Source organism: Cucurbita moschata, unplaced genomic scaffold (assembly GCF_002738365.1).
Source record: "Cucurbita moschata cultivar Rifu unplaced genomic scaffold, Cmos_1.0 Cmo_Scf00003, whole genome shotgun sequence".
Taxonomy (NCBI): Eukaryota; Viridiplantae; Streptophyta; class Magnoliopsida; order Cucurbitales; family Cucurbitaceae; genus Cucurbita; species Cucurbita moschata.
In genome coordinates this window covers 4,848,567-4,875,047 of record NW_019268519.1, presented here as the reverse complement: position 1 = coordinate 4,875,047, position 26,481 = coordinate 4,848,567, and the positions used below count along the sequence as shown (strand labels likewise).

Genomic DNA, 26,481 nt, shown 5'->3' with positions numbered 1-26,481 from the left:
TTTTTTTTTTTTTTTTTTTTTTTTTTTTTTTTTTTTTTTTTTTTTGTGGGTTTGTGAATTGGGAATGTACGGTTCTTGGGTCGCTTTGTAGTTAGAAATCTTATGGTTTACCTGTTTATGTAGTCTAGGGTTCTTGTTTGCTGTACTATGGATGTTCTCTCTGCCATGAAACGCACCGACAGAGAGCTGAAAATCATTGCTGTTTTGTTTTTTTTCCCCCGTATTTTTTTTCTCAGTCTTTGAGTTGACACTTCACAGTGGTTCTGTTGACCATGTAATGAACTGCCCTTTGTGGTGGGTTGTTAGTCAATCATGATGGATCTGTCTAAGATCTACATAGACTGAAAAAGTGTCTCGATTAGTACTTGACAAGATTCAGTAGGCCAAAGTACTAATTATTCGCTTTCTTCTTCTGGGCTTTAATTTTTAGAACAAATAGACGTTTTCTAAGTACTTCTGTCCTCTATAGGGGCACTGAACAATCAATTTTTATGCAGGAGAAAGATCTCTTAGGTCAGATAACCTGATAGAGCCAGTAATGTCACTCAACCCTTCTCTATTTTCCCTTGTAGTTGATTTACATGTTTATAGGTTTTGACTACTGATGTTTACCTCTGGCATTTTTTTCTTGATTCATTATCAGCAACTCTCACCTAAAGGTGGAAGGATTGCTTCAGCAAATCCTTCTCCAAATTCAGCAGTTATTGGACCGTCGAGGGATGCCATAGAGCAGAAAGTTTCTATGGATTCAGGAACAAGTATTGGCAATGTTCATCCAGTGAATGTTTATGCTTCTTCGCACGAACCAAATATGCAATATGGTGGTTAGTTTTCCAAACTCCTCACTGCTATTATCTATTTAGGATTGGGACAGATTGTATTCTTCTCTGCTCTTTTGTATGGGGACAAAAAATGAAAATTTCACAAAGACAATGAAGCGTACAGTGGGCTACAGACCCCAAAGGAGAGAGTCAGAGAAGTGAAATGAATCTTATTGGATGGACATTAATTAAATAAAAATACTATTTTTTTCCTCCCTCTATCCCTCCTTCTCAAGGGTGTGTCCAGGAAAGAATATGGATCGGTCTACGGGGTGTAGTCATCTAGGGATGAACATTGTCAAGTCATCAATGTTTGAACGAACTTTTACATAATCTCAAAGAAGATATCGCAGAAATTGATAATCTCCTCCTCTTGCTCCCAGCTTGCACCAAGGACACTAACTAGCTTACAATTGCACTACTAGGATATATTGCTAGGAATTTGTTATGGGTATTCAATCGTCCTAGGAACTGAGACCATAAAAGCACCTATTCTTTACTAGACAAGAACCAGGAGGAATAGCACAGTTGCCTTCCAGTATTGATATAATATGTACTTGAGGGAATATCCCTAGAAATTCTCCTTTGTTCTTTAATCATGTATTTTCCTCGGAATGTGGTAGTCATAGGATATTACCCCTTCATGACTCCACTTAGAATTGAATTTCAAGCATTTTCAACCGTAATCCTTGCCTTAGCAAGCGAGTATTCATTCCTTCCTCTTATGATACTTGTTATCCTTGTCCATGTCACCAACCTCCTAAGGAATAGAGAAACCTTCCGCTTTACAAGGTGCAACCCTCTGTCCATCTATGGGCCTTCCTAAAAGAAATCTTTGCCTTTTATTTTATTTTTCCTTTCTAAGTATATTTTTATAATTGGGGTATGGTGCCCCATTCCATACATTATGTTTTTTATAGCCCTTGTGGAGCTTGTATTTTTTGAACCTTAGTCTCTTTTCATTTTATTAATGGAAAGTTTTGTTTCTTGTTAAAAAAGAATATTTTGCTTTTGTCCATCATAGGGGATTGCCATTTGAGTTGAAGACAACTCTAATTGACACATGTGGGACAAGAAGTTTTGTTCATATTAGTTTTTGCAAATTGTTACCTATTTTTGACTCCTATAATTGTGAAAATAATCTTCTAACATGTCATGGCTTTGTGTTGTCTTCAGGATATGGTGGAAGTAGTACTGGTGCTTGGGATGCGTATTCACAATATGTAAATGCTGATAGTTTTCCTGTTGTATCGCCGGTGAGTCTACTTTGGAAAATATACTGTTCATCTTTTGAAAATATCCATCTATAAATCGATTGCATATAACAAATTCACCCTTTGATTTGTCCATGGATCAGGTCATGTACAATGATAGTCCATCTATTGTCTTTCATTCTGGTTATGGCTTCAATCCTGATATGGCATATGGACAATATTCACCTGTTGCTACTCCTATGCCTTCGGTTATGTTAGATGGGCAACTGTATTCTCCTCAACAAGTTCCATTTTCCCCATCATACTACCCACAACAAGCTGCACCTGGTTTACCTCATGGATCTTCAGCAGTTCCCGTTTCGCCAACTGAGATGATATCACCTGAGAGTAGTGCATTTGAGAACATGCTCTATGGGCCTGGAACAGGTTTTTTGCTAAATTTTGGGTCCTATGGTGGGGGAAATCTTGGTTCAGGCTCTTTATCATCTCCAGCAGCTTATCCACAACCAATGGGAATGTTTGGCTCTAATGATCAGAATGTTGGACAGGTTTGTTTGTTGACTTAGCATAATATTGTTATAGTTAGGAAAGGTTATTAGATGCTTCTACAACCTAAAATCCCTATTTGATATTGCTTGTATTAGACAGCATGACATATTTCATGTCACATTTTATGCCCATAATAGCTTATTGCCATCTTAATATTTTATTGATAAGATATATCATATTATTTCTTTAAAAAGACATTCGAAAGGAAGAAATATCATATAACAATATTTGAAAAATCAAATACCAACCAAAATATAATTCTTGATAGTAAAATAGTTTGTGACTTGTACTACCCTGGGAACAATGTTGGTTTTCTTCAAACTCTCTTCTTTCTTGTTCTTCTCTTGCTTTTGTAATGTGTGGTTACTTCTTGATGAAACCTTATACTACATATTTTGGGATTAAACTTCCAATAACTCAAACCTTACTGAACTCAACTCTTAATTAAATACAAAATAACTTACTATGTAAGACTAAATAATTTTGTTTGCGCACTAAAATTATATACAAGTGTGATTAACTAAGATACTTATTAATGATATCAAATTTGTTTGATTTAATCTAATTTGCTTGAGATCGATTACTGGAAGTGCTTATTCTTTTTCAAGAAAAAGAAGAAATGAGGGAGAAGCTAGCAATTGTTGTACCAGTTGAACTAGTTTCTTGACTTCACATATTGGAATTAGTTGCCTAGTTTCTGTTTTAGTTACGATAAAATTCACTTCTTGAATTTGTGATCTAGTGTTAGTGAGCATGGGCTAGTAAGTCAGTAATCTTTTTTCCTTTGTTTCCACGACCACCCATCACATTATCATTTCTGCATTTGTCGTATATGTGCACCATACAATTTTAAAAACTATGGCCTTTTGTATCTACTGTGAAAACCCTTTATTCATGTTATACTTGTACATTCTTGTCCTATTGGCAATGCTATTATTTTGGTTCTAATTGTAGATTTTTATACTTTTATCTCGCTATTAACTTGTTTTCATTCTAGGCTTCTCTACAACAGAGACCTATGCATGGATTTGGAATGGTGTCAAGTGCTTATGATGCTCGGTACCCATTAAGCAGTTCTTATCAGGGCTCTAACTTTGGTGGTGCATCCATTTCTTATCCAGTTGTAAATGACCGAAGCCGACTTACCTTTGAGAAGGACAGAGTAAGTGACAGAGATAGAGACTCAATTTCACTTTTTAATGATCCGCATAGCATCTTTAGTGACCGTAATCGAGGACCAAGAGCTTTGAAGGCCAAGGGTAAAGGCGACCAAAGTATTGCATCTGGTACAATAAAAAACGATTTATCGACTTTATCAGTTAGTCCTGATTCCTACAATCGGCCAGATTTTGCTACAGATTACGAGACTGCTAAGTTTTTCATTATCAAGTCATTTAGTGAAGATAATGTTCATAGAAGTATCAAGTACAACGTTTGGGCCAGTACTCCACATGGTAACAAGAAACTGGATGCTGCTTACCGGGAGGCAAAAGAAATGCAAGGAAATTGTCCAGTTCTCCTCTTTTTCTCCGTAAGCTCTGAAGACTATTCTTAATTACCTTTTTTTCCGTTTGGAAATCTTGTTCGTGCTTAGAGGGGGAAAGATAAGTGCTTGACACTGCCTCAGTCATAGTTGTGTTATTATGAGAGGTAGTCAAGGAGGTTTCAGGAGGAAAACAAGAAGCATAGTAGTGGCTGTAGGCTCCTTTGGAGTTTGTTTTATCTTACTACACTACCATCAACTTTTTTTGGGGTTTAGGGCTTTCTGCTGGTAATGGCTGTAGGATTCAAGCGTCAATTTATGTGGCCATTAAACCCAACTCATCTTTTCCTGGCATAATTATGATAACAGAAAATTTAACAAAAAAGAATTAAATGGTTTTTCTTCAAGCTATCAAGAATTTGCACATTGTGGGCAGGTCTTTAATTTGTGCGTCGGAGTGGTCAATGAAATTATTCATAATATTCAATTTATTCTTCAAGTGATGGCATCTTTTAAAATCGTGTAGCTACGCTAGGTATCTTCTTTAACATCAATTGTTGTGCGTATTGGTGGAATTGAATCTCCATACACTGATTTGTGGGTTCTATCTTCTTGCTTCTTGTTGCATACTTTCAATCGTTCATTATTTTCTTTGGACCACAGTTCAGTGGATTATGTTGTAAGAGCAAGTGGGTCATGTTTATCTTGCAGGTTAATGCTAGTGGTCAATTTTGTGGTGTAGCTGAAATGGTTGGACCTGTTGACTTTGAGAAAAATGCAGATTACTGGCAGCAGGATAGGTGGAGTGGACAATTTCCCGTTAAGTGGCATATCATCAAAGATGTTCCTAATATTAGATTTCGGCATGTTTTACTTCAAAATAATGACAATAAACCAGTTACACACAGCAGAGATTCTCAGGAGGTATGATTTGATATCAATATTCTTTAATAACTGCATCCTCATCTATGTGCATGTAGCAACGGTGTACACAGTTGTTTGTTGTTAGGTAGAACCTTTTACTAGGCTATTACTATGTTAAATTATAACCGAGTAACATTTGGCAAGAAGCTTTAAAACTCATGTCACGGAGGATCATGTCTTTGTTCTTCCTTGTTTTTTAAATGTATTATTTGTCCTGCAACTCAAGTTTTTCCTTAGGTGTATTGTATAGTATGCATATTTTCGTTGACCTACCCACCCTACCTGTACCCTTGTCAAAAAGAAAAAAGAAAGAGTGATGGGGGAGAAGGAAGATTGAGCAGGGACAACAGTTAAAATGCTCTTTTTTATGTTATGTCAGCATGTATATTTTGCCACATTATAATTTTGTAACAGTGGTCAACCAACAAGTCGAAGGGAATAAAAGCGAGTGTTCTTCGACCTACAAGGACTAAATAGTTTTGAAAGTATAGAGATCAAATAGATAACAAGTTATAGGGACAATTTTTGGACCATGGAAAAAAAGTTATAACCTGCCATCTAACTTTGATGTGGGAACTGCTGTAGAACAGAAGTTTATTTATATTACCTATTACTCTCAATTCCTATTTGTGCTTAGGGTACCTGGTCAATGAGCACTTTGCATTTTTGTATACGTACATGTAAATTTTGTTAGTCCTTCCTTTATGCTTCTTGATGTTATTTCTCAATGCCATAAATTGACAGGTGCCGCTGAAACAAGGTATTGAGATGTTGAAAATTTTCAAGGACCATGATCCACGAACATCTATTATAGATGATTTTGATTTCTATGATGAACGGGAGAGGATTTTGAAAGAAAGGAAAACAAGACAGCAGCTATTTGCAAATGCTAATTCTCTAAATTCACTTGGGGATGGTGCCATTAGCCCTATTTCTGACCAGTTTGCTCAAGCCCTTCAACTCGATGATAACGAGAAAGAAAAACCAGAAATTGAAAAGAGTGCAACGTCTAGAATAGATGCTTCAGTTTCGCTTGATGATGATCCGGCAAAGTAAGTCTGAGACTTGTTCGAGTCTTGAAGCGGAGAGACTAAGTATTAAGAAAGTCCAAGCATCTGAAAATGGATATGGTTTTAGCAGAATTGAGTATCTTGCCGTAAGATTGGACTCTCCTTTGATTCCTTCAAGCATTTAGATGAACGAGTTTGATAGGTATTTGGCATCTTGAGACAACCCTTTGTGACTGATTTTCTGTTCTCCAATAGCTGATAACATCTGAGGCAGTATTTTAGAAATCCATAGCAGTGAAGATGATATCTGACGCTTTTTTTACCATTTTTTCATGTTCAATTGCCCAAAGCAGCTGGAGGAAAATTGACTTGCGCTTGTCCAGAAGCTTTTCTGATAAAATATTGCTTAATTTAAATTGAAAATTTCCCTTACCCTTGAAAGGTGTCGATCGCATTTCTCGTGTGGAAGGATTCTGCTAAAGGGAATGGGTTTAGCTGAGTGGGATTTTATGTAGGAAGTGTGCAGAACATGTTCGCGTTTCGTATCGTATCGTATCCACAGTCCAGTTGCTGGGTATTTATGATAGCTACCCATTTGGTGAAGCAGATTAATAAAGGAATTCCAAAAAAATTTCATTGTCTTAGGGAGTTTGACATGTTTTATTTGATATTTTCTTATGGGGTGGCTTCTTTAGTAAGTTCAGAGCCAGCTGCTGTGAATCTTACAAACAGAGGAGAGGATTTATTTAACCTCCGAGCTATGTGTTTTTCTCCTTTCTTTATGTTGCTTTCTTTTTCTTTTTTCAATGTCTGATATGTTATTCTAGATGTCTCTTAGAGTCTAGACCATAAGGAACTTATGAAGGAGCTAGGGAGATAGGTTTAATGCGAATACTCAGAATTGTAATTTGCTGTTAAATGTACAACAAAACTGCTCTCTTGTTTAAGTCATCTTCTTTCTTCTTTGTGCGTACCCTTTTACTCTGCTTTTGAACAGATTCGATGAAGCGAGTCGAATTCTCCTGTGACGCCCGAGCATGTCGCTGCTTCAAGATGGGATATCTGATGTACAGGAACTCCATGGAGGAGGGAGCCTTCATGCCAGGTTTTGATTATATTAACATATTATCATTCTGTTCTTGTGGATATGTCATGATCTATCATTCTTTTCTTGTATTATACTCGCAATAAGTCCGATTGTATTGATGTTATGTGATTCTGTTCAACCAAAAGTTGAACAGATATCATTTCCTGGGTCCTTCCCTGCACAAGAGATGAACAGATGAACAGATTCAAACAGAATGAACCTAAGAGCTTCCATAATAAGATGCCTTGTAACGAGTTGTTCCAATGATGTTGTGCAGTGCAATTTTGGGGCAGTTTCTGTTATTGTGAATTCGATTTTGCCATCGAGAAATCTTAAAATTTCCCAAGTTGTCTAACCACGCCACGTTAGATGCCATGTCATTTTCATTTTTAGGGCCTCGTGGAAGTTCGAGTAAATTTATGAGTTTTAAAAACTTTAGAACTCAACTAAAAATTTTAAATATTAAAAATAATTTGGATAATTAAAGCTTGGCTCAATTTGTGGAATTAGAAGTATTTGCACAAGATCAGGGTCTTTACACAATTTGCAATTTGCTTATGATCTCTCATAATCAATTGGCAAGAGGTCAACGAGGTCGAGGTCAACGAGTACGAAGTCGTGAGTTGCTAAAAAATCCCAATCAGCCCCTCTCACGGTAGAAGAACAAATAATGCTCTCACGGTACAAGAACAAATAATGACTATTATCAGCCCCTCTCACAATAGAAGAACTATTTATATCGGAACATCCCAATCAGCCCTCTATTTATACAGGAACTAAAGGTTATCTTTATTCATTAGAAATTGACTCTCTCTAATCATAATTATAATTACAACTAAATTATAATTTTTTTAATATTTGAAATTAAATTTATAAAAAAAAATGAATAATTTAGTAGGATACTAAATATTTTTTAAGATAAAATTTTCCGATGTATCTAATCATACATAATAAATATCATGAAAATTCATACATAATAAATATCATGAAAATTCATACATAATAAATATCATGAAAATTCATACATAATATCATAAAAACAAATTTTCTTTTAAAAAATATCTAAAAATAGAAAATTTAGATGTTTGCATGGCGTCGAAATAAAGAACCATGCATATCTATTTGGAATAGATTTGAGGTCGAACCCTTCTGCACATTTGCCATTTCTTAGGCGAACACTCTGTTCTTTTTTTCCTGCGATGGAAGTTCTTCTGATCGGAATGAGATAGATTCGTGAGGTTTTAGACGATTTTGAAAACAGAAAAAGAAATTAGAAGCATTGGTGATTCGAATTGCGAACCAACAGAACAGAAAAGTTGAGCGGAGGACAAACAGAGAGCACTGCAATCAAGCAGAATCGAACGGATCAATCGAACAATCATGGCGGTAATTTTCCAGACCTTCTCTTCTTGCACAATTTATTTTCGACATTTCCTTCATAAACATTCATTTTTGGGGGGTTTTGTCAGGATTCGTCGGGGACGACGCTAATGGATCTGATTACCGCCGATCCATCAAAAGCGTCGTCGGGATCGTCCTCCACAAACGCTGCATTGGCCGCGCCATCAACAATTAGTTCATCTTCAATTTCCGCTTCAAGTGCTCTGCCCTCTACACTGGGGAGGCCGGCCGGGGAGAAGAGGTCTAAGAGGGCGGCACTGATGCAGATCCAGAATGACACAATTTCTGCTGCTAAAGCCGCTTTGAATCCTGTGAGGACCAACATGATGCCGCAGAGGCTGAGCAAGAAGAAGGTGCCCTCCTCCTACATGTTTCACGTCTTTCTTTTTTTTTAATTGTTGTTCCTGGCATGTGTATTGATTTTGTTTTATTCGATTTGACTTGCACTGCAGCCTGTTTCTTATGCTCAGTTAGCTAGGAGTATCCATGAACTCGCTGCTACTTCGGATCAGGTGAACAGTATGTGATGATTCTTATTATTGTGATGATTTGGAGGTAAAACATGTCAAACGTTGTTATGTTTCTGTTAATTTTACAGAAAAGCTCCCAGAAGCAGTTAGTTCATCATGTATTCCCAAAACTTGCCGTCTACAATTCAGTTGATCCTTCGTTGGCACCTTCTCTGCTCATGGTATGATAATATTTCATTTTTTGTTAGAAATCAAGTAATCTTTATGACTTCAAAATTGTCTAGAATATGGCTATTGATAAGATAAATTATGTTCATCTCTTGATCGTACTGGTCTAGTTCATTCTTCCATGAAGAAACTTTATGGAATCCCAACAGTTCTCTTTTATTGTACCCATTACCAATTGTTTGTATGAGATCCCACGTTGGTTGGGGAGGAGGACAAAACACCCTTTAGAAGGGCGGGGAAACCTCTCTCTAGCAGACGAGTTTTAAAAACCTTGAGAGAAGCCTGAAAGGAAAAGCCCAATATCTGCTAGCGGTGGGCTTGGGCCGTTACAAAGGGTATCAGAGCCAAGCACCAGGCGGTGTGCCAACGAGGACGCTAGGCCTCGAAGGGGGTGGATTGTGAGATCCCACCTTAGTTGGGGAGGAGAACGAAACATCTTTTATAAGGGCGTGAAAACTTCTCCCTAGAAAATGCGTTTTAAAAACCTTGAGGGGAAGCTCGAAAAGAAAGCCCAAAGATGACAATAATTGCTAGCGGTGGGCTTGGGCTGTTACAGTTTGGATCTTAAAATTGTCCGTATGTAATTGGAGATAGTTTAGTGATATTTTTTTTGGAAGATGGTTTTTAAGTCTTGGATGAAAGAACAAAAAGCTAGAGGGGCTAAACAAGAAACAAGGAGATGAGGCATAGAAATTCTAGTTGATAAAACCAATTGGAGTGGAGGATGAATGTGTTTCATATGGATGCTTTCATTCCCCCATATTTTTGCCATTTTATTACCAATGAAATGTATTTCTTCTGAAGGAATAAAGAAAAAAAAATAAAGAACAAAGAATTATGTTTTTCCTATATTTGACAGTTAAATCAGCAGTGTGAAGATAGGAGTGTCCTCCGTTACGTATACTATTATTTAGCCAGAATTTTATCAGATACTAGTGCACAAGGTGTAAGTACAGGTGGTGGGATTCCAACACCTAACTGGGATGCTTTAGCTGATATTGATGCAGTCGGGGGGGTGACTCGAGCTGATGTTGTACCCGGAATAGTTAATCAGCTTGTAACTGAGGCCTCTAATCCTGATGTTGAATGTAAGCTGGTTTCCTTTTATTGAATTTGAATGAATTATCATATTGTTCATTGAGTTGAAAGAGATTCCTCTTATAAAATGTTTGCATCCTCCTTTGACACTATATTTCTCTTGAAGTTCATGCTAGAAGACTACAAGCACTGAAGGCTTTGACCTATGCTCCTTCAAGCAGCTCTGAGATTTTGTCCCAACTATATGAAATTGTTTTTTCAATCCTTGATAAGGTTTGTTTTTTCTGGCTATATGCATAGTATTTGAAATCTATCATGTACATTATTCGAGTAGTTCGTGTACTAAAAATGGTGCGGGTTGATGATTGAAAAATTTATGTGGGATAAGTTTCAGGGTAAAATACTTAAGATTTAAGACCCTTAGAACGGTTCGTGGTAGTTGGAATTTGCTATCAGATTTTGGGTGCTGTTCATAGTGACTTGACAAAATACTGGAACAGCTTATAGGATAATCCACTTTAGCACCTTGAGATTTAGCAATTTGTTTATCTTTTCTTTCTGACCGTGTTCATGTGGATTCCAAAATGCTTTCCCCTTGAGATATTTTCTTTTGACATAAATAATGTTTGTGTGTTTTTTTTTTTAAAGATTCTAGTAGAAACACTTTAAATATTCCTTTTTGTATTTGGTTTCCAGGTCGCCGATGCTCCTTACAAACGCAAGAAAGGGGTACTTGGGATTAAAGGTGGAGATAAGGAGGTAATTTCTGACACTTGTTAGTCGTGTCTTCATATGATGGTGTTTTATGTTCATACAAATTCATCATTTAACTGCTTTACATGTGTGAGATCCCACATCGGTGGGGGAAGAGAACGAAGCATTCTTTATAAGGGTGTGGAAACCTCTTTCTAGCAGATGCGTTTTAAAAACCTTGAGGGGAACCTCGAAAGGGAAAGCCTAAAAAGGACAATATCTGCTAGCGGTGGGTTTGGGCTGTTAAAAATGTTGCCACAATTGTATGTGTAGCGTACATGACGTTACTTATTCGCTTACCTCTCTTGCAATTCAGTAGTATGTGATGAGGAGCAATTTGCAACAAGCGGCGCTTAGTGCATTGAGAAGACTTCCCCTTGATCCTGGAAATCCTGTATTTCTGCATCGTGCCGTACAGGGGTATGGACCTCATTCTCTGAATGCCTAAACAACTTTCAACTTCCCATTTACTTGTTTATTTGATACAAACAAATTAATACGAACCTAGCTAGCTTTTGTTTTTATTGTTTTTATCTTCCATTTAAATTAAGGGATTTAGACCAAGAAAGCCTCATGACAAACCCTTAAGTTCCCTGTACCTTCCCCCTTGGTCTGCCATTAACAAGAATGGAATATCGGATCATCCTAATACAACGCCACATCGAGGATCTCCGTTTGTAGCTAACCCATCTTACCCAAAACTTGATCCAGAAACTTCCAACCAACATGATTGTAAGTCTTCTCAAAATCAATATAAAAAACAGCCCCATTGCTTACAATTCTGATAGTCCTCAATTGCCTCATGATCAATAAGGACTTGGTCCAAAAATTTTCTCCTAGCTACTTTGATTGTCCGCTCATGTTCTGTATAGTGCTTGATGTTTTGATCAACTTGTACTAATCTTTTTGTTATAATATCAAGGTTTTTCTGTGTTAACTGCAGAGTGTCATTTACTGATCCAATTGCTGTGAGACATGCATTGGAAATGCTTTCAGAGCTAGCTGCAAGAGATCCTTATGCAGTTGCAATGTCACTAGGTTATTTTCTGTTTACGACTTTTAAAATTTCTTTCAGAGTGTCGTCACATTTTATCTAAAAATTAACTAAAGTTCGGTTAATTTCTAGTTTGTGCATCTAATGATTTACCCTATGCCTTTTTTCAGGAAAACTTGTACAACATGGAGGTATGCTTTTATATCATAGCCACTTATTCTTCTTATTTATTCTGATTAAGGATGTTTACATTTGCACAAATATAGAACCATAAAAAGAACCAAATTTAAGAATGTGTGCAAAAATTAATATGTTTAATCTTTTGACCCAATTTCTGCAGCTATATTGGGTTGATTACTTAACATTGTAAGGAAGTATTCATCAATTTTTTTATCTACCTTTACATTTAGGAGCATTGCTGGATGTTCTCCATTTGCATGATGTTCTTGCCAGAGTTTCGCTAGCACGGTTGTGTCATTCAATATCGAGAGCTCGAGCATTGGATGGTAAAAATTAAAATCAATGTGTATGTACCTTACAGTTTTAGCTTTTTTGTATATCATGATGATTTTTTGTGACATTGATTTGTATAGAGCGGCCAGATATTAAGTCGCAGTTCCACTCGGTGCTTTATCAGCTTCTTCTTGATCCCAGTGAAAGAGTCTGTTTTGAGGCAATATTATGTGTACTAGGAAAATCAGACAACTCGGATAGGTAAGTTATTACTATCACTATTATTTTTATCACGAAATGGTTGTTCCCTTATTTTTGGTATTTTAGGACTGAAGAGCGAGCTGCTGGTTGGTATCGTCTGACAAGGGAGTTTCTCAAGCTACCACAAGCGCCGTCGAAGGGAGCTTTCAAAAATAAATCTCAGAAGACGAGACGTCCTCAACCTCTCATCAAACTTGTAATGAGAAGGTTGAGTTCACTTGCATTATGATTTGAATGATTTTAATGAGAAGGTTGAGTTCACTTGCATTGGAACATTCTTTGGATGCAGGTTAGAAAGTTCGTTTCGTAGTTTCTCAAGGCCTGTCCTTCATACAGCAGCACGAGTTGTACAAGAGATGGGAAGAAGTCGGGCTGCTGCATTTTCCTTAGGCCTACAGGATATGGATGAAGGAGCTTTTGTTAATTCATTTTCTGAGGGAGCTGAACAGGATTCTGATGCTAAAGGAAATTCACATTCTGAAAGTAATTTCTCTCTGTTCCCAACTCTCACTCATATTACATCTTGTTTAATTAATCAAAACCATTATATTTATGCTTCCCCTTTGGAAAGCAGTATGAAAAATCTGTCAGGTCACCAAAAGTAGCAAAATTTTGACGTCTCATTAAACAAAGCAGCTTGGTGAACATTGTTTAACTTGAGGAATTGCATGTTGTAGATGTTGCTTGAATTTCATCCTCTTTTTTTAGATATACGGAGATCTGCTTCAGTGGCGAATGGACGGGGAGAGAAAGATACGATTGCTAGTCTGCTGGCTTCGTTAATGGAAGTAGTACGAACAACAGTAGCATGTGAATGTGTCTATGTTCGAGCCATGATAATGAAGGCCTTGATATGGATGCAAAGTCCCCATGATTCATTTGATGAACTTGAATCCATGATTGCATCAGAGCTTTCTGACCCAGCCTGGCCAGCAGCATTGTTAAATGATATTTTACTTACTTTGCACGCTCGATTTAAGGTATGTTTCGTATAGAAAAAATATTCTGTTTATCTTAGTAATGCATATGCACTAATGTTTGTTTCTAGGCAACACCCGATATGGCTGTCACTCTTCTTCAAATCGCTCGAATTTTTGCGACTAAAGTTCCCGGGAAAATTGATGCAGATGTCTTGCAACTACTATGGAAAGTAAGTCACTATTCAGTTCACTTCTCCAAATTTCTCATTTGATCAGGTTTGGTTCAGTTAAAAGTTAAAACCATTTTTGGATTAGTCTAGATCAAGAGCTGGAATCTTGTGAGATCATATAATGAAATAGTGATAACAAGGCCATTGCCATCACTCGTAATCTTGTGTCGTGTAATTAAAATGATCGTTCGGGGATTGATAGACATATATAAATGATTTTCTTGTGTCATCAAACCTGTGACAAAGCTTGTTCTGCTCATTAGGGAGCTATTGAAGCAGCAATTCTAGTCAATTGTCAGTTTGCCATCACTATCTAGGATCGTTGCTTACAGACATGCCATTTTGTTATTCCATTTACAGACGTGCCTAATTGGAGCTGGTTCTGACTGGAAGCACACAGCTTTGGAAGCAGTAACCTTAGTTCTAGATCTTCCTCCACCACAACCTGGCTCTATGACGTCGATTACTTCAGTTGACCGTGTTTCAGCTTCTGATCCTAAGTCAGCACTGGCTTTGCAGCGATTGGTGCAAGCTGCTGTATGCATCTTCTTTTAGTATTATCAGCTTGTTTTTTGTATTGAACTTGGTTTTTATTAAGAAAACCGTTTTAAATTAACTCGAACAGGTGTGGTTTCTTGGAGAGAATGCAAATTATGCTGCATCTGAGTATGCTTGGGAATCAGCAACCCCGCCTGGTACAGCATTGATGATGTTAGATGCAGATAAAATGGTTGCTGCTGCTGGCTCTCGCAATCCTACGCTTGCTGGTGCGTTGACTCGTCTTCAAAGGAGTGCCTTCAGTGGAAGCTGGGAGGTATTGCTCCCCTCTATTGGTTATCCAGCAAAGTCTTTCATCAGTATTTGTTTGATGTTGAAGAATTTGATAAATATGACTTAATTTTGTCCATCTTGAAACATTACTTCACAACTATATTGGTGGAAGTTGGAAATAAGTTGAATGTTTTTTTTTTCAGCTTAGAATAGATATTTTATTTGTGAGATCCCACATCGGTTGGAGAGGGGAACAAAACATTCCTTATAAAGGTGTGGAAACCTCTTTCTAGCAGACACGTTTTAGAACCTTGAGGGGAAGCTCGGAAGGAAAAATCCAAAGAGGATAATATTTGCTGGCGGTGAGCTTGGGCTGTTAGAAATAGTATTAGAGCCAAACACTATAGTGTCAGCGAGGACGCTAGCCCCCAAGGGGGATGGATTGTGAGATCCCATACCGGTTGGAGAGGAGAACAAAACATTCCTTATTAGCGCGTGGAAACCTCTCCCTAGGAAACACGTTTTAAAACCTTGAGGGGAAGCCGGAAAAGGAAAACCCAAAGAGGGCAATATTTACATCATACCATAGCCTAATTTCTTAGCATAGTAGTAATATTTTTTAAACTATTAGACCTTTTTGTATGATTCAGGTTCGTCTAATTGCTGCTCAAGCTCTTACAACAGTGGCAATCAGGTCCGGTGAGCCATATAGGCTGCAGATTTATGACTTCTTACATTCTTTAGCCCAAGGTGGTCTACATTCTCAATTTTCAGAGATGCATCTTAGCAATGGTGAAGATCAAGGAGCCAGTGGTACTGGCCTCGGAGTTTTAATTAGCCCAATGATAAAAGTGCTCGATGAAATGTATCGAGCTCAAGACGATTTGATCAAGTATAAGCTCAAACACTTCCCTTCCTTCTTTTATTTGCCATTTTTCTTTAAAATTCTCATTTTTATCTCGGGCACCGATGAAATATTCCTGCACGAACAGAGATATTCGCTATCATGACAACGCTAAGAAAAAATGGACGGATGAGGAGCTTAAGAAGCTATATGAAACCCATGAAAGATTGTTGGATCTTGTTTCACTATTTTGCTATGTTCCTAGAGCGAAGTACCTACCTTTGGGGCCAATAAGGTAATTCGTTTGTTTCATTTTTGTGTTTCCATTATCCAACTCATAACTTTATTTGATTTTAAATTGTCAGTGCAAAGCTGATTGACATCTATAGGACAGAACACAATATAAGTGCATCAACTGGTTTGAGTGATCCAGCCGTTGCTACTGGCATTTCTGATCTTATTTATGAATCAAAACCTGCAACCAATGAGCCAGATGCTCTTGATGACGACCTAGTGAATGCTTGGGCAGCCAATCTTGGTGACGATGGACTGCTAGGAAGCAGTGCACCAGCAATGAGCAGAGTATGTCTTTTAGAGTGCTACTGATATCATTTAAAGGATGGATTTTAAGCTGTTCTAATTGACCTTCTGTTTTCCATTTTGATTTATCTCATCTTTACTTGCCATTAGGTTAATGAATTTCTTGCTGGTGCTGGAACCGATGCGCCTGACGTCGATGAAGAGAATATCGTCTCGAGGCCATCGGTTAGTTATGATGACATGTGGGCAAAAACTCTCTTAGAGAGTTCAGAACTAGAGGTACTATGATTTACTTTTCCATGAAGAGTTTGCAGTTTGGTGAGTATTGGACTGACATGTTCTGGTGATTTTCAACTGTGTATTCCTTTGAATTTCAGGAAGATGATGCACGGTCGTCTGGAACGTCCTCTCCTGAGTCGACAGGCTCAGTTGAAACTTCCATATCTTCTCACTTTGGTGGAATGAACTATCCTTCGTTGTTTAGTTCACGACCTTCCTATGGTGGTACCCAAACTTCGGTATGATACTAAATTTTTAACTTATTGCATTGCTGCTATTCATTTTTTTTCATTTGTGACGCGTACTAATGATCTCCAGGAAAGATCAGGAGCAAGCAGGTTTAGTAATCCAACAATACACGAGAGTTTAAATTCTCCGGTTCGATATTTGTTCGTTGTATCTCCGTAAGTTTTGTCGAGTAGTTTCTGCTTCTAATCGAACCTTCATGCATCTCAGATCAGGGAAGATCCCCTTCCATATTCACCTCATGATATGCAACGTTACGAATCATTTGAGAACCCCTTAGCAGGGCGTGACGCTCAGAGTTTTGGATCTCAAGAAGACCGTGCCTCGTCTGGACATCCACAACATGGATCCGCTCTCTACGACTTCACTGCTGGTGGTGATGATGAGGTTACTTGCTCTTTAATATCATATTGTGGTTTCTATTTGCTTTTCTGTTTTTTCTCAATGGAAGAACATGAGAAGGTATAGCACTAAGCTTTGGTGCTATAATATTTACCTTGACTGTTGTTTCTTGCCTTGCAGTTAAGTTTATCAGCTGGTGAAGAAGTCGAAATTGAGTACGAAGTAGATGGCTGGTTCTATGTGAGTATAATGAAAGGAGATGCGAAATTTTACAGCTTTTATGCACTCTGTAGAAACCAAGGATCAAAGTCGTTTATATTATTCGACCGTTTTATGATGTTTACATTTCGCTTTCTATCTTTAGTTAAAGGGAAGATGGAACTCATTTTTGGTTGATAACTTGTTTACCTGAATGCATTAATGGAATTAGAAGCTAGAACTAATGTACTGTTGTTACTGTTGCAGGTGAAAAAGAAACGTCCAGGGAGGGATGGTAAAATGGCGGGGCTGGTCCCCGTCCTTTATGTTAATCAATCGTGATTTCATGCTGTGATCTGACCAGAAAGTTCGATTAGCGACCTTTCCATGTGTCCCCGACATTGCGACATGCCTTGCGAGCTCTTCTCCCTCTCCATTCTTTATTTGTCGCACCTCCAGGAACTGCAATTGGCTTGATCATTGATTTGCTGCATCCACATCTGATGTGTGCTTTGTTATTCATCATTTTTGGTATGATTGTTGTGACAACGAAGGTGTTATCCAACTATTTCTTATTGAGTTAGATTTACATGCTCTTTATTTGTTGCATGAGTTCAACATCGTGGTTGACCAATCATGGTCGAGTTCTTGATAGCTTTAGATCGATGTAGTGTATGTATTTTATTATGGTCAATTACATTGCTCGAACGACAAGTTCGTCTCGATCTATTTTGAGAGACAGTGCAATGGCTATTATGTTGGTTTTCTTTTCTTTTTCATTTTTTCAGTAAAAATCGCGTTTGGTTCCAAGTTCTTAGTATAGTTTCTGGCTTCATTCCCTATATGCACTTCAAACTTATATCAAGATTGGAGACCAATGAACAAATTGCATTCCAATTCAGCTACAGCCACAGCCTAAAAATCAACTTGCAGAAGAACAACCATAGAAAATCTGAAAGCTACAAATGACTATAACTACAAGTACAAACTTCCTATCTCCCTTACCTGAAATCCAGTCTGGGAATCTTTGGAAACAAGACCTTGCCATTGAGTTCTACGTCTACCGCCTCCGATCACGAGCCTTGACCTATTCACACAGAATGTTTTTCAAGAAACAATTTTTGCAGATTGGTTGCAGTTGCAGGCATAGTAAAATTTCACAGCTACAAACCAAGCATGAAGCATAGAAGTCCACTATTTTATCAAGTGTATGGTGAATAAACTTACCCCATATATAGCACAATTTTGTTGCTAGCTGAGTCATAAGTCTTGTTTCTGCAGGATTAGAAAATTCACTCTTTGAAGCCTCCTGGATGGCAAGAACAAATTCTTGTCTTTCTTTGGCTGAGAGACCAAGAGAATTTGCTCCATGCATTGTGCTCAAATCAACTACCTACAGCAATTACATGAAAAACAAACCATGTAAAGTTACTAGCAAGGGCAAGAAAAGGAATGTGATATCCATCCATTCAGAATCTATGAGATTCCACGTCGGTTGGAGAGGGGAACGAAGCCTTCTTTATAAGGGTATATGGGTGTGGAAACCTCTCCCTAGTAGACACGTTTTAAAAACCTTGAAGGGAAGCTCGAAAGGGAACACACAGCGGTGAGCTTGAGCCGTTACAGAATCAAATAGATAAAACCAAAGCACAAGGTTGGAAAGAGTGTATATGAAATTTACCTGCTGCAACCAAGGTATTATACAGCGTATAAACTTTTGCTCTGGGAGAAATGATGCCAAAACGGGAAGGATATTGCTGATAGTTTTAGGTGACAAACATTCAAGAACAGGCCCTGTTTGATCAAGAAGTTCAAACAGTACAGCTTCATCACCAGAACGCAAGGCTTCAATGTATGCTGTATCGACATCACCTTGTCGTAGGAAACCGGACACACGTTTCAAAATGCTGTTCTTTCCATCTGTAAATTGTCTAACATTTGTACAGGGAGATGAAGAAAACACTGCATTAGCATTTCGCAAGTGACGGCTGCTGCTACTATTTTGAAGATCCTTCTCAGGAGGATTCTTAACTGAATTGGTCTTTCTCCAAATATCAGTTCCACGTTTTGATGCATTACTCAATTGGCTCCTAACAGCAACATTTTCATCCCATATGTTAGAATGTTTAAGTGACAATAACGAAGACTGTCTCCCTGTAATATCTACTGATGGCCTAGGCGTGCTTGTAGAAAGCCTTGGAGAATTCAAGCCTTGGTTCTGCTTCATGAACTTTGAGTTTGAAATCTCAGAATCTCTATTCCCATTCAAAAGATCTTGAGATAATCCATACACAACATGTTCTAAACCCACCACCCTTGATTGTATGACTGACAAGCTATCCATTATGCCCGAAGTGAACTCCTGATATCAATTTCACAGAGAAGAATCAGTGGATCAGTCTGAGAAGAACAAAAGATATTCCGTACACAAAAAGTATTACCTTGAATAAGTCCATCAAGTTTGACTGCTTGTTTTCGATTTCCAGGAGATGTTTTCGGATGCAAACCATATCATTTGCAATTTCCGAGTCACATTCTTGTACAACCTGACAACTAGACTCTGTGACCACGGAATCGAGACTTCTTCGATCCGTCACCTTTGTTGAGTATATTTGCCCCTCGCTCGTAGCCTCTTCGGTAACAAACCGCTTATTTCTGTCTGTTGATTTATGCATATTGCTGTCTTCAGAGGAACATTCTTGTTTGTCATCCATTCTGACATAATCATATTCAATATCTTGCATGTCTGTAGCATCAGAACTCACTCCTTGAAATGTCTTTGTAATTGTACTACCTTCAGATTCTTCAGTGTAAAATCCTGATAATGACTGATTGTGCTTTTGTGGAACAGCTATTTCAATATGACAATCATTTGCTTTAAAATGCTGAGTGTTCTCCAAATATCTTGGACAAGTTTTCCTCATGTTTAGTGGAATCCTCCCTCTGGTAGAGCCCATACCTACTTTCCTAATTGCAGTATCCTTCTTTCCATGTTCTACAGAACTAGTAACGTCACTGAAGTCACCCCCACAAAGGTTTTCTGTGCAAAGCATGAAAGAGAGGTAAATAAAAGGTAAGAATATAAAACATGAAACAGGGCAGAAACTAAAACAAACATGGTCTAAGCAGTTATGTTGGTATCAGGCATTGACCAATAGACCTTTGATTGATGATCCAGCTTCTGAAGGTTCAGGAGTATCAGGCCCTTGAACGTTATTCCAATATTGAAGGGTCTGGAGTACAATATCCCTGACTGGTTTCACCTATCAGATAAAAAACAAGTTTAGAACTTCATTTTCAAAATTAAGCAGAACAATAGATGCATGTAACAGCCCGAGCCCACAGCTAGCAGATATTGTTTGCTTTGACCCGTTACATATCGCTGTCAGCCTCACAGTTTTAAAAAACATCTGATAGGGAGAGGTTTCCACACCCTTATAAGGAATGCTTCGTTCCACTCTCCAACTGATGTGGGATCTCATAATCCACCCCCTTGGAGACCCAGAGTCCTCGCTGGCACACCACTCGGTGACAGGCTCTGATACTATTTGTAACAGCTCAAGCCCCACTGTTAGCAGATATTGTCCACTATGGCCTGTTACATATCGTTGTCAGCCTCACGGTTTTAAAACGCATCTGTTAGGGAGAGGTTTCCACACCCTTATAAGGAATGTTTCGTTCTCTCTCCAATCGATGTGGGATCTCAAAATGCAGTTTCATATTTCTAATATATTTATGTATGCTATTGGTCCTACCTTGTCAAATCGACATGATTCAAGGGACTGAGTGCAGGAAGCCTTAAAAGACCCCAGGAAGGACCCACAGCTTGTAGCAATGTCACCTAACGCAACAGAAGCAGCTTTACGAGTTGTCCAATCACTATTCTTGAGAGCTTCTTGGATGCCAAGCATTGCAGCAGAGAGAACATTTCGATTTGAAGCACCCCCTGCCTGTATACATAGACAAACGGAACCATATTTTATATACTTTCCTAAGACACTAAAGCTTTACAATAGTTGCCCAAATGAAATAATCTTGATAATATAAGCACCATAAGACCAATCTATAGATGGCTGGCATTTACTTTCTCTATCCCTACTGTCATAACTAGGATGTTGAAGTGATGACGGTTTGTTTCTTGTTGTATACAACAAATTCATAGTGAATATTTAAGTAAAAACCCATTAGCAGGCAACAATAAGCATCAGAAAGTTGCTAAATCCTTTCTCTGAACTGTTTAAAAGCTAAAGTGAAAACAAAAACTAAGCTTGGGTGAAGCTACACATGAGGATATAACACGAGGGCAGGGAAAAGAAATGATGCAAAACTTGGAAATCAAATATATTTTGCCTATCAATCACACTGACCAAATAAAATAAATGTCAGTTGGGGAGGAGAACGAAGCATTCTTTACAAGGATGTAGAAACTTTTCCCTCGCAAACAAGTTTTAAAAACCTTGATGGGAAGCCCGGAAGGGAAAGCCCAAAGAGGACAATATCAGCTAGCGGTGGGCTTGAACTGTTACAAATGGTATTAGAGCCAGACACTAGGCGATGTGCCAGCGAGGAAGCTGACCCCCGAAGGGAGGTGGACACGAGTGGTGTTTCAGCAAGGACGTTGGGCCCCAAAAGAGGTGGATTAGGGGTCCCACATCGATTGGAGAAGGGAACGAAACATTCTTTGTAAGGGTGTAGGAACCTCTCTCCAGCAGACGTTATAAAAACTTTGAGAGGAAGTCCAAAGAGGACAATATCTACTAGCGGTGGGCTTGGGGCGTTACAGATATGTACCTAGTTTGAGTACGCAAAAAGATATAAAATAAAAACCTATATGCGCCTATCTTTGGTTAGAAGTGCAGACAAAAAAAGAAGTATGTAGCAAGGTCTTAAAAACGTAATGTTAAAGAAAATCAAGACGTGTGAAAAAAGAATAACCTGTATGATACTTCTGTTCAAATCAATTACAGCCGGCTTCCCCATGAAGTGTGGATTCTTAAGTAGCTTTGTAGTTCTTGCCAACATCCGCTGCAAAATCGAAACCGGTGGATCCTGAGTGTTGTCAATAATCCTTGCCAAGCAAAATGCTGAACCTGTCTGCATTTGCTTATGTTGTTCTCCCAAGCCTTCAAAGATTGGTTTCACAAGAGTAACAAAAACTTCATCACTCTCATCTCCAACACTAATCAATTTCGAAGCTAAAACTCCACACGTCTCCCCACAAGCATCCCTCACAGCAGAATCTGAATCCTTAAGCCGCTTCACAATGCTACCAACAATCCTACGAAGGTGTGGCCTTATAAGACCTTCATGGGATTTTGCCAGAGTCCCCATTAGCCGAATACATTCCTGTCGAACGGCGCTCTTCTGTTCTGAATCTATGTCCAATATACAGGACAAGAACGGGGGAATCATATCAGGAGCAATGCACTCAGCTGTTTTCTCAAGCTCATCATACCCAATTTGGTAAGTGTCTCGATCTGCAAGCTTGTTTAGTGCAAGAACCACCTTCTGTTTCAACTCAAAAACCAACTGTTGTGCGTTCATCTTGGTTGGTGCTCTTCCTTTTACATATCCTTGTGTCTTCATCATCTTCCCCTTCTTCAAAAAATTTAAGAAATGCCTCTATATTCCTAATGACTGCAAAAGAAAACTACTAATTAGCCAGTTTTCAACAACATTCTTACCCTGCAAAGAGGAAAGCCAAACAAAACTTAAGAAATGCCGCTATATTCCTAATGTCTTGAGCTAAAAATTTGACAGCATTCCTCGGATATCCTAAAAATCGCTAACAGCTAAAGAGAAACGGAAGAAAAAGGGATTTCTAACCTTGTAGAGTCCTCAGATTTCTTCTTCTTCTTCCTCCTCTATGGCTTCATCTGCAAGTTCTTGCAATCGAATCAAAGATGCAACAGCGAAAACCCCAATAAACACGCAAATTTTTCAGAGGTGAAAGAGATTACACGCCGATCTTCGATTCCCGTCATTTCCGAAAACAAAAACGAAAGAACGCGAAGAATGCAAGCCTGATTTAAGAAAACAAAGAAGAGTAATGAGAGATTTAAGAGGACACAGAAATCGATGTCAAAAGGGCATTTAGAACGGAGTTGAAATTCAAAATTTCAAAAATCGAAAAGGGAACTTTAGACAACTTGGGGATGTGGGTGTTCGTTGCGTGAGTCCAAGAAGAAATCACGCAATCAGAGAGAGAGAGAGAGAGAGAGAAAGAGAGGCGTTTCGCGCTTCCATTTTGAATTCGAGTCAGAGATGCGGATCCCACTTGGCGGATACCCTGTAGCCCTCTCAACCATGAATTGAAATCAAAACTTGTTCATATAATAATTTTGGTATTTGTATATATATATGTGTGTGTGTGTAGTGTTTGTTTAGTTTAAGGTTTGAGTATGTTGATAAGAAATCTCAACCACGATTGTTGAGTATGTTTATCGCACCAACGTTATGTTCAGATTATTTCAATTGAAATTGTTCTACTGTTTTTTTTTTCTCTTTTCGAGAAAGAAATTAACCTAAAATTATGGTCAATTCAGTTTCTTACACGATTGGGGATCTAGTTTCGAGAGTTCATCAGTAGAGCTCATGAGCGAATGATTAGTGAATCTTGTAACATTGAATTCATTTCCGAATTAGTTGAATTTGCCTCGTTTTGAGACATTTGTTTGTTAAGCTTTCATTGGGTTGTTTCCTTTTAGATTTAACTGCTTTAACGTAAATCCACGTCTCACAATCTCCTAGGTCGTGGCCTAAGTGAGCTACCCTATGACACAGCGTGGGTGAGCGTCACAAGACGAATAATCTCGAATATCTTTCTTTGAAAATGGTATTTCAAGGACAATACCAAATGACATGGGTAAGCTGGTATTGTGCCCTAACCCATGTGCTAGAGATTGGATTATACACTTGCTATCTAGAATGTATATTGTAAATGGTTTAGCATAAACACGAGAGAGTTTGATGCTCGAGTGTGGGTGGATGTTCGGAATGTCCTGATGAGATGATTGGCACATGGGTCAGTTCCCAATTGATGTATCCGAACAAGTCAAGATGGTCAATATGTCCCGAGACATGGGATGGAGGAAAATTGCAGGTTTCTTTAATCATTAGAGTGCTCTCTGATGAGTCTTGAAGAATCTATACGATAGTCCATCAAATATATTTCTTTAAGGTCTCCTTACGTGAAGAAAGCTTTCAGCCCAAGATGGTTGTTATAATGCACATAATGTCTCTTAGCGAGATTTTGAGTTTTCTTAGTCTCGAGTGTCGTTAGAATAACATATTATGTTTTGCATTCCGACAGAGTTGTGTTAATTTTTTGTAACGAACAATATTGTATTTTTAAGGTCGGATTAAATATATATATATATATATATATTCTCTAAATTTCATTATATATATATCTTAAATAATTGTTTTAATTTATGTTTAAAAGTTGGAAAGCTATTTAAATAAAATAAAAAATAACAATTAAATCATTTTTTATAAATAAAAAATTAGAGAGCAAAAGACAAAATACTTTCAAGATAAGTTGAAGAAAAAAAAATCTATAAAGAGAAATAAAAACTTTAATAAAAAGAATTTCTTTTTAGAAAAAGAGACATAAAGTTAAAAAATATGCAAAGCATATTAAGGTGACAATTTTTAGAGGGAAAAAAGGTTAAAGGAAAAATATTAGAAAAATCAAATTATAAAAAAAAAATATATTGAGATATTTTTTTAGAAAAATGCTAGGTTAAATAAAAAAATACTCGTAAATTTTATATTCTATTTTTTTAAAAGCCGCAATATTATTAAATTACTCGAAAAGTAAAAATTCATTAGAATGTTAGAAAATCACCGCGATGACCTTAAAGCAACGCGGTGGTGATTAAGATGACTATCTATGAATTAAGTATGAAAGAACGACATTAAGACACACCGACTTGTTAGAGGATTATTGGAAGTGAGTCCCACGTTGGTTAATTTAGTGGAAGTTCGTGGGTTTATAAGTGAGAAATAGTGTCTCTATTGGTAAGAGACCTTTCAGAGAAGCTGAAAGCAAATCCATGAGAGTTTATGCTCAAAGTAGACAATATCATTGTGGAGAGTCGTGAACCAATTCAATTCATAAATATTCATAAATTTGTAGTTTATTTGAACCCGAGTCAATTCAAATAGTAAGGTCGAACCGTTTGAGTTGGGTTTATTAAATTTTTTGGATTCTCCAATTTTTTTATCCACTATATTGGTTAAAGAGGGTATTTTAGTAACTTGACCCATTTCCAAATGGTGGGCCAAACATCTTCGGACTTTTTGACCATTGACTTTTCCAATACTTTTTTTTTGGAAGACTTGACTTGCATACCAAGATTCGTATAAAGCTCCAAAAATCAAAACATACACTTTTTTTTTCTTTTCTAATATTAAAAAAATGTTAGAAAAATTCATTTATATCTTTAATACTTTTGGTTATTATAAATTATAATCTAATATTAGTAACTAAATAATAAAAAAATACTCTTAAATTATGACTTTCCTTTTAATAATGAAGAAGGCAATTTTGAACGTTCTTTCAAATTAGACGTATTTTTAAGAAGTATTATTGAAACGAGATCAAAGTTTAGGGATATTTTCTATAATGTAACTTGATTATCGTACCAATTTAAAGAAAAGAGAACAGTACACCAAAGAGGAAGATACGAGAATATGGGTCAATGCTCAAATCCCTTGGTTGACCACGACTAGGCTCGGGTCAACTTCATATGGGGCTCCCTACGTGTGCCCATGGTCCTTATGATTTTGTGCTAGCTCGATCGGTCCTATTTTAATATAATATGTAAATAAGTCAAGAAAAACCTTAATAGGATCAATCCTATTTTGAGCTAGTATTATTCTGTTTGAAATTTGACGATAAAATAATAATAATACTATTTATCTTTATTTTAATTACTTATCCTAAGGTTAAAAGTTAAATGATAGACGCATTGTCCAACTAACTCGGTTAGTTATGGGTATTAACATGTTTTTTTTATAAATGAAATAATAATATTATTTATTATAATTAAAATAGATTGAATTCTTAAGAAATTTTCTATACACGTTGGAATTGTTTAAATATTAAATTTATTCAAAATAAAAAATTATCAAATATTTGAGTTTTGGTTGATTTAAATATATATTATTAAAATTAAAAAAAATGTAATTATCTTATGTCTAGCTAATTTAACAGAATATTTAAATAATAAAAATGAAATGAAGGAAGCATCTAGAACATCTCCCATGCAAGGCAGTGCAGCATCCAACGGTCAACATCTTGCGAAACGGAAGAAGGAATTATAGACCGTTCTTTTGCAAAACGCGGAGGATTGGATTTCATCTCAACCGTACATGTCAGAATTCCTTTCCCTCAATAAATTCGAAGTTTCCAACAGTTT

At 37.3% G+C, this 26,481-nt stretch overlaps 3 protein-coding genes across 9 annotated transcripts in view; 2 read left to right on the top strand and 1 right to left on the bottom strand.

The window, feature by feature from the left end:
- LOC111433388 overlaps positions 1 to 7,259 on the top strand; it is a 7,943-nt gene extending 684 nt beyond the window's left edge. Inside the window, exons 2-9 of one of the 4 annotated variants that reach the window (XR_002708790.1) lie at positions 498 to 535; positions 644 to 824; positions 1,998 to 2,077; positions 2,179 to 2,583; positions 3,582 to 4,115; positions 4,779 to 4,991; positions 5,736 to 6,203; positions 6,999 to 7,259. Coding sequence is in view for 2 of the 4 variants with exons in the window: in XM_023070442.1 (XP_022926210.1) it covers positions 498 to 535; positions 644 to 824; positions 1,998 to 2,077; positions 2,179 to 2,583; positions 3,582 to 4,115; positions 4,779 to 4,991; positions 5,736 to 6,047 (1,763 nt within the window). In the remaining 2 variants the exon portion in view is untranslated. Of the gene's footprint in view, positions 1 to 469; positions 536 to 643; positions 825 to 1,997; positions 2,078 to 2,178; positions 2,584 to 3,581; positions 4,116 to 4,778; positions 4,992 to 5,735; positions 6,961 to 6,998 lie in introns of those variants that run through there. The other 3 variants (XR_002708789.1, XM_023070442.1, XM_023070448.1) reach the window with 3 other exon arrangements.
- A 937-nt stretch (positions 7,260 to 8,196) lies between these two features.
- Positions 8,197 to 17,656, top strand: LOC111433357. 2 transcript variants are annotated; one of them, XM_023070403.1, is made up of 27 exons: positions 8,197 to 8,474; positions 8,558 to 8,842; positions 8,942 to 9,001; positions 9,088 to 9,180; positions 10,047 to 10,275; positions 10,392 to 10,498; positions 10,922 to 10,984; positions 11,298 to 11,398; positions 11,922 to 12,016; positions 12,143 to 12,163; positions 12,383 to 12,478; positions 12,566 to 12,686; positions 12,753 to 12,893; positions 12,976 to 13,169; positions 13,395 to 13,666; positions 13,735 to 13,836; positions 14,197 to 14,373; positions 14,462 to 14,650; positions 15,258 to 15,499; positions 15,600 to 15,746; positions 15,817 to 16,033; positions 16,142 to 16,270; positions 16,369 to 16,509; positions 16,589 to 16,648; positions 16,727 to 16,903; positions 17,039 to 17,098; positions 17,324 to 17,656. In XM_023070403.1, exons 1-27 carry the CDS (start codon positions 8,469 to 8,471, stop codon positions 17,396 to 17,398), a joined length of 3,600 nt encoding a protein of 1,199 aa, XP_022926171.1. In that variant the 5' UTR covers positions 8,197 to 8,468; the 3' UTR covers positions 17,399 to 17,656. The 2 variants fall into 2 exon arrangements, with proteins under 2 accessions (XP_022926171.1, XP_022926173.1); XM_023070405.1 differs by lacking the exon at positions 16,589 to 16,648.
- A 242-nt stretch (positions 17,657 to 17,898) lies between these two features.
- LOC111433375 (TORTIFOLIA1-like protein 2) lies at positions 17,899 to 23,392 on the bottom strand. 3 transcript variants are annotated; one of them, XR_002708782.1, is made up of 9 exons: positions 22,883 to 23,392; positions 21,992 to 22,741; positions 20,812 to 21,006; positions 20,217 to 20,319; positions 19,498 to 20,096; positions 18,738 to 19,418; positions 18,284 to 18,449; positions 18,062 to 18,143; positions 17,904 to 17,971 (listed from the first exon to the last, which is right to left on the bottom strand). XR_002708782.1 is itself a non-coding variant. In XM_023070418.1 (8 exons), the coding sequence occupies exons 2-8, from the start codon at positions 22,643 to 22,645 to the stop codon at positions 18,130 to 18,132; spliced, it is 2,412 nt and encodes an 803-aa protein (XP_022926186.1). In that variant the 5' UTR covers positions 22,646 to 22,741; positions 22,883 to 23,392; the 3' UTR covers positions 17,899 to 18,129. The 3 variants fall into 3 exon arrangements, 2 of the variants coding, with proteins under 2 accessions (XP_022926186.1, XP_022926199.1); XM_023070418.1 differs by having other exon boundaries at positions 17,899 to 18,143; XM_023070431.1 differs by having other exon boundaries at positions 17,899 to 18,143; positions 21,992 to 22,693.
- Positions 23,393 to 26,481: the final 3,089 nt, after the last annotated feature.

Coding starts and splice junctions, on each gene's coding strand:
- LOC111433357 (XM_023070403.1), top strand. Junction 9,002..9,087: donor TCGCTGCTACTTCGGATCAG/GTGAACAGTATG, acceptor TTAATTTTACAG/AAAAGCTCCCAGAAGCAGTT. Junction 10,499..10,921: donor TTTTTTCAATCCTTGATAAG/GTTTGTTTTTTC, acceptor TTTGGTTTCCAG/GTCGCCGATGCTCCTTACAA.
- LOC111433375 (XM_023070418.1), bottom strand. CDS start 22,645: ATGATGAAGACACAAGGATATGTAAAAGGAAGAGCACCAACCAAGATG. Junction 20,320..20,811: donor AATCATGTCGATTTGACAAG/GTAGGACCAATA, acceptor TTTATCTGATAG/GTGAAACCAGTCAGGGATAT. Junction 18,450..18,737: donor TAATACCTTGGTTGCAGCAG/GTAAATTTCATA, acceptor TAATTGCTGTAG/GTAGTTGATTTGAGCACAAT.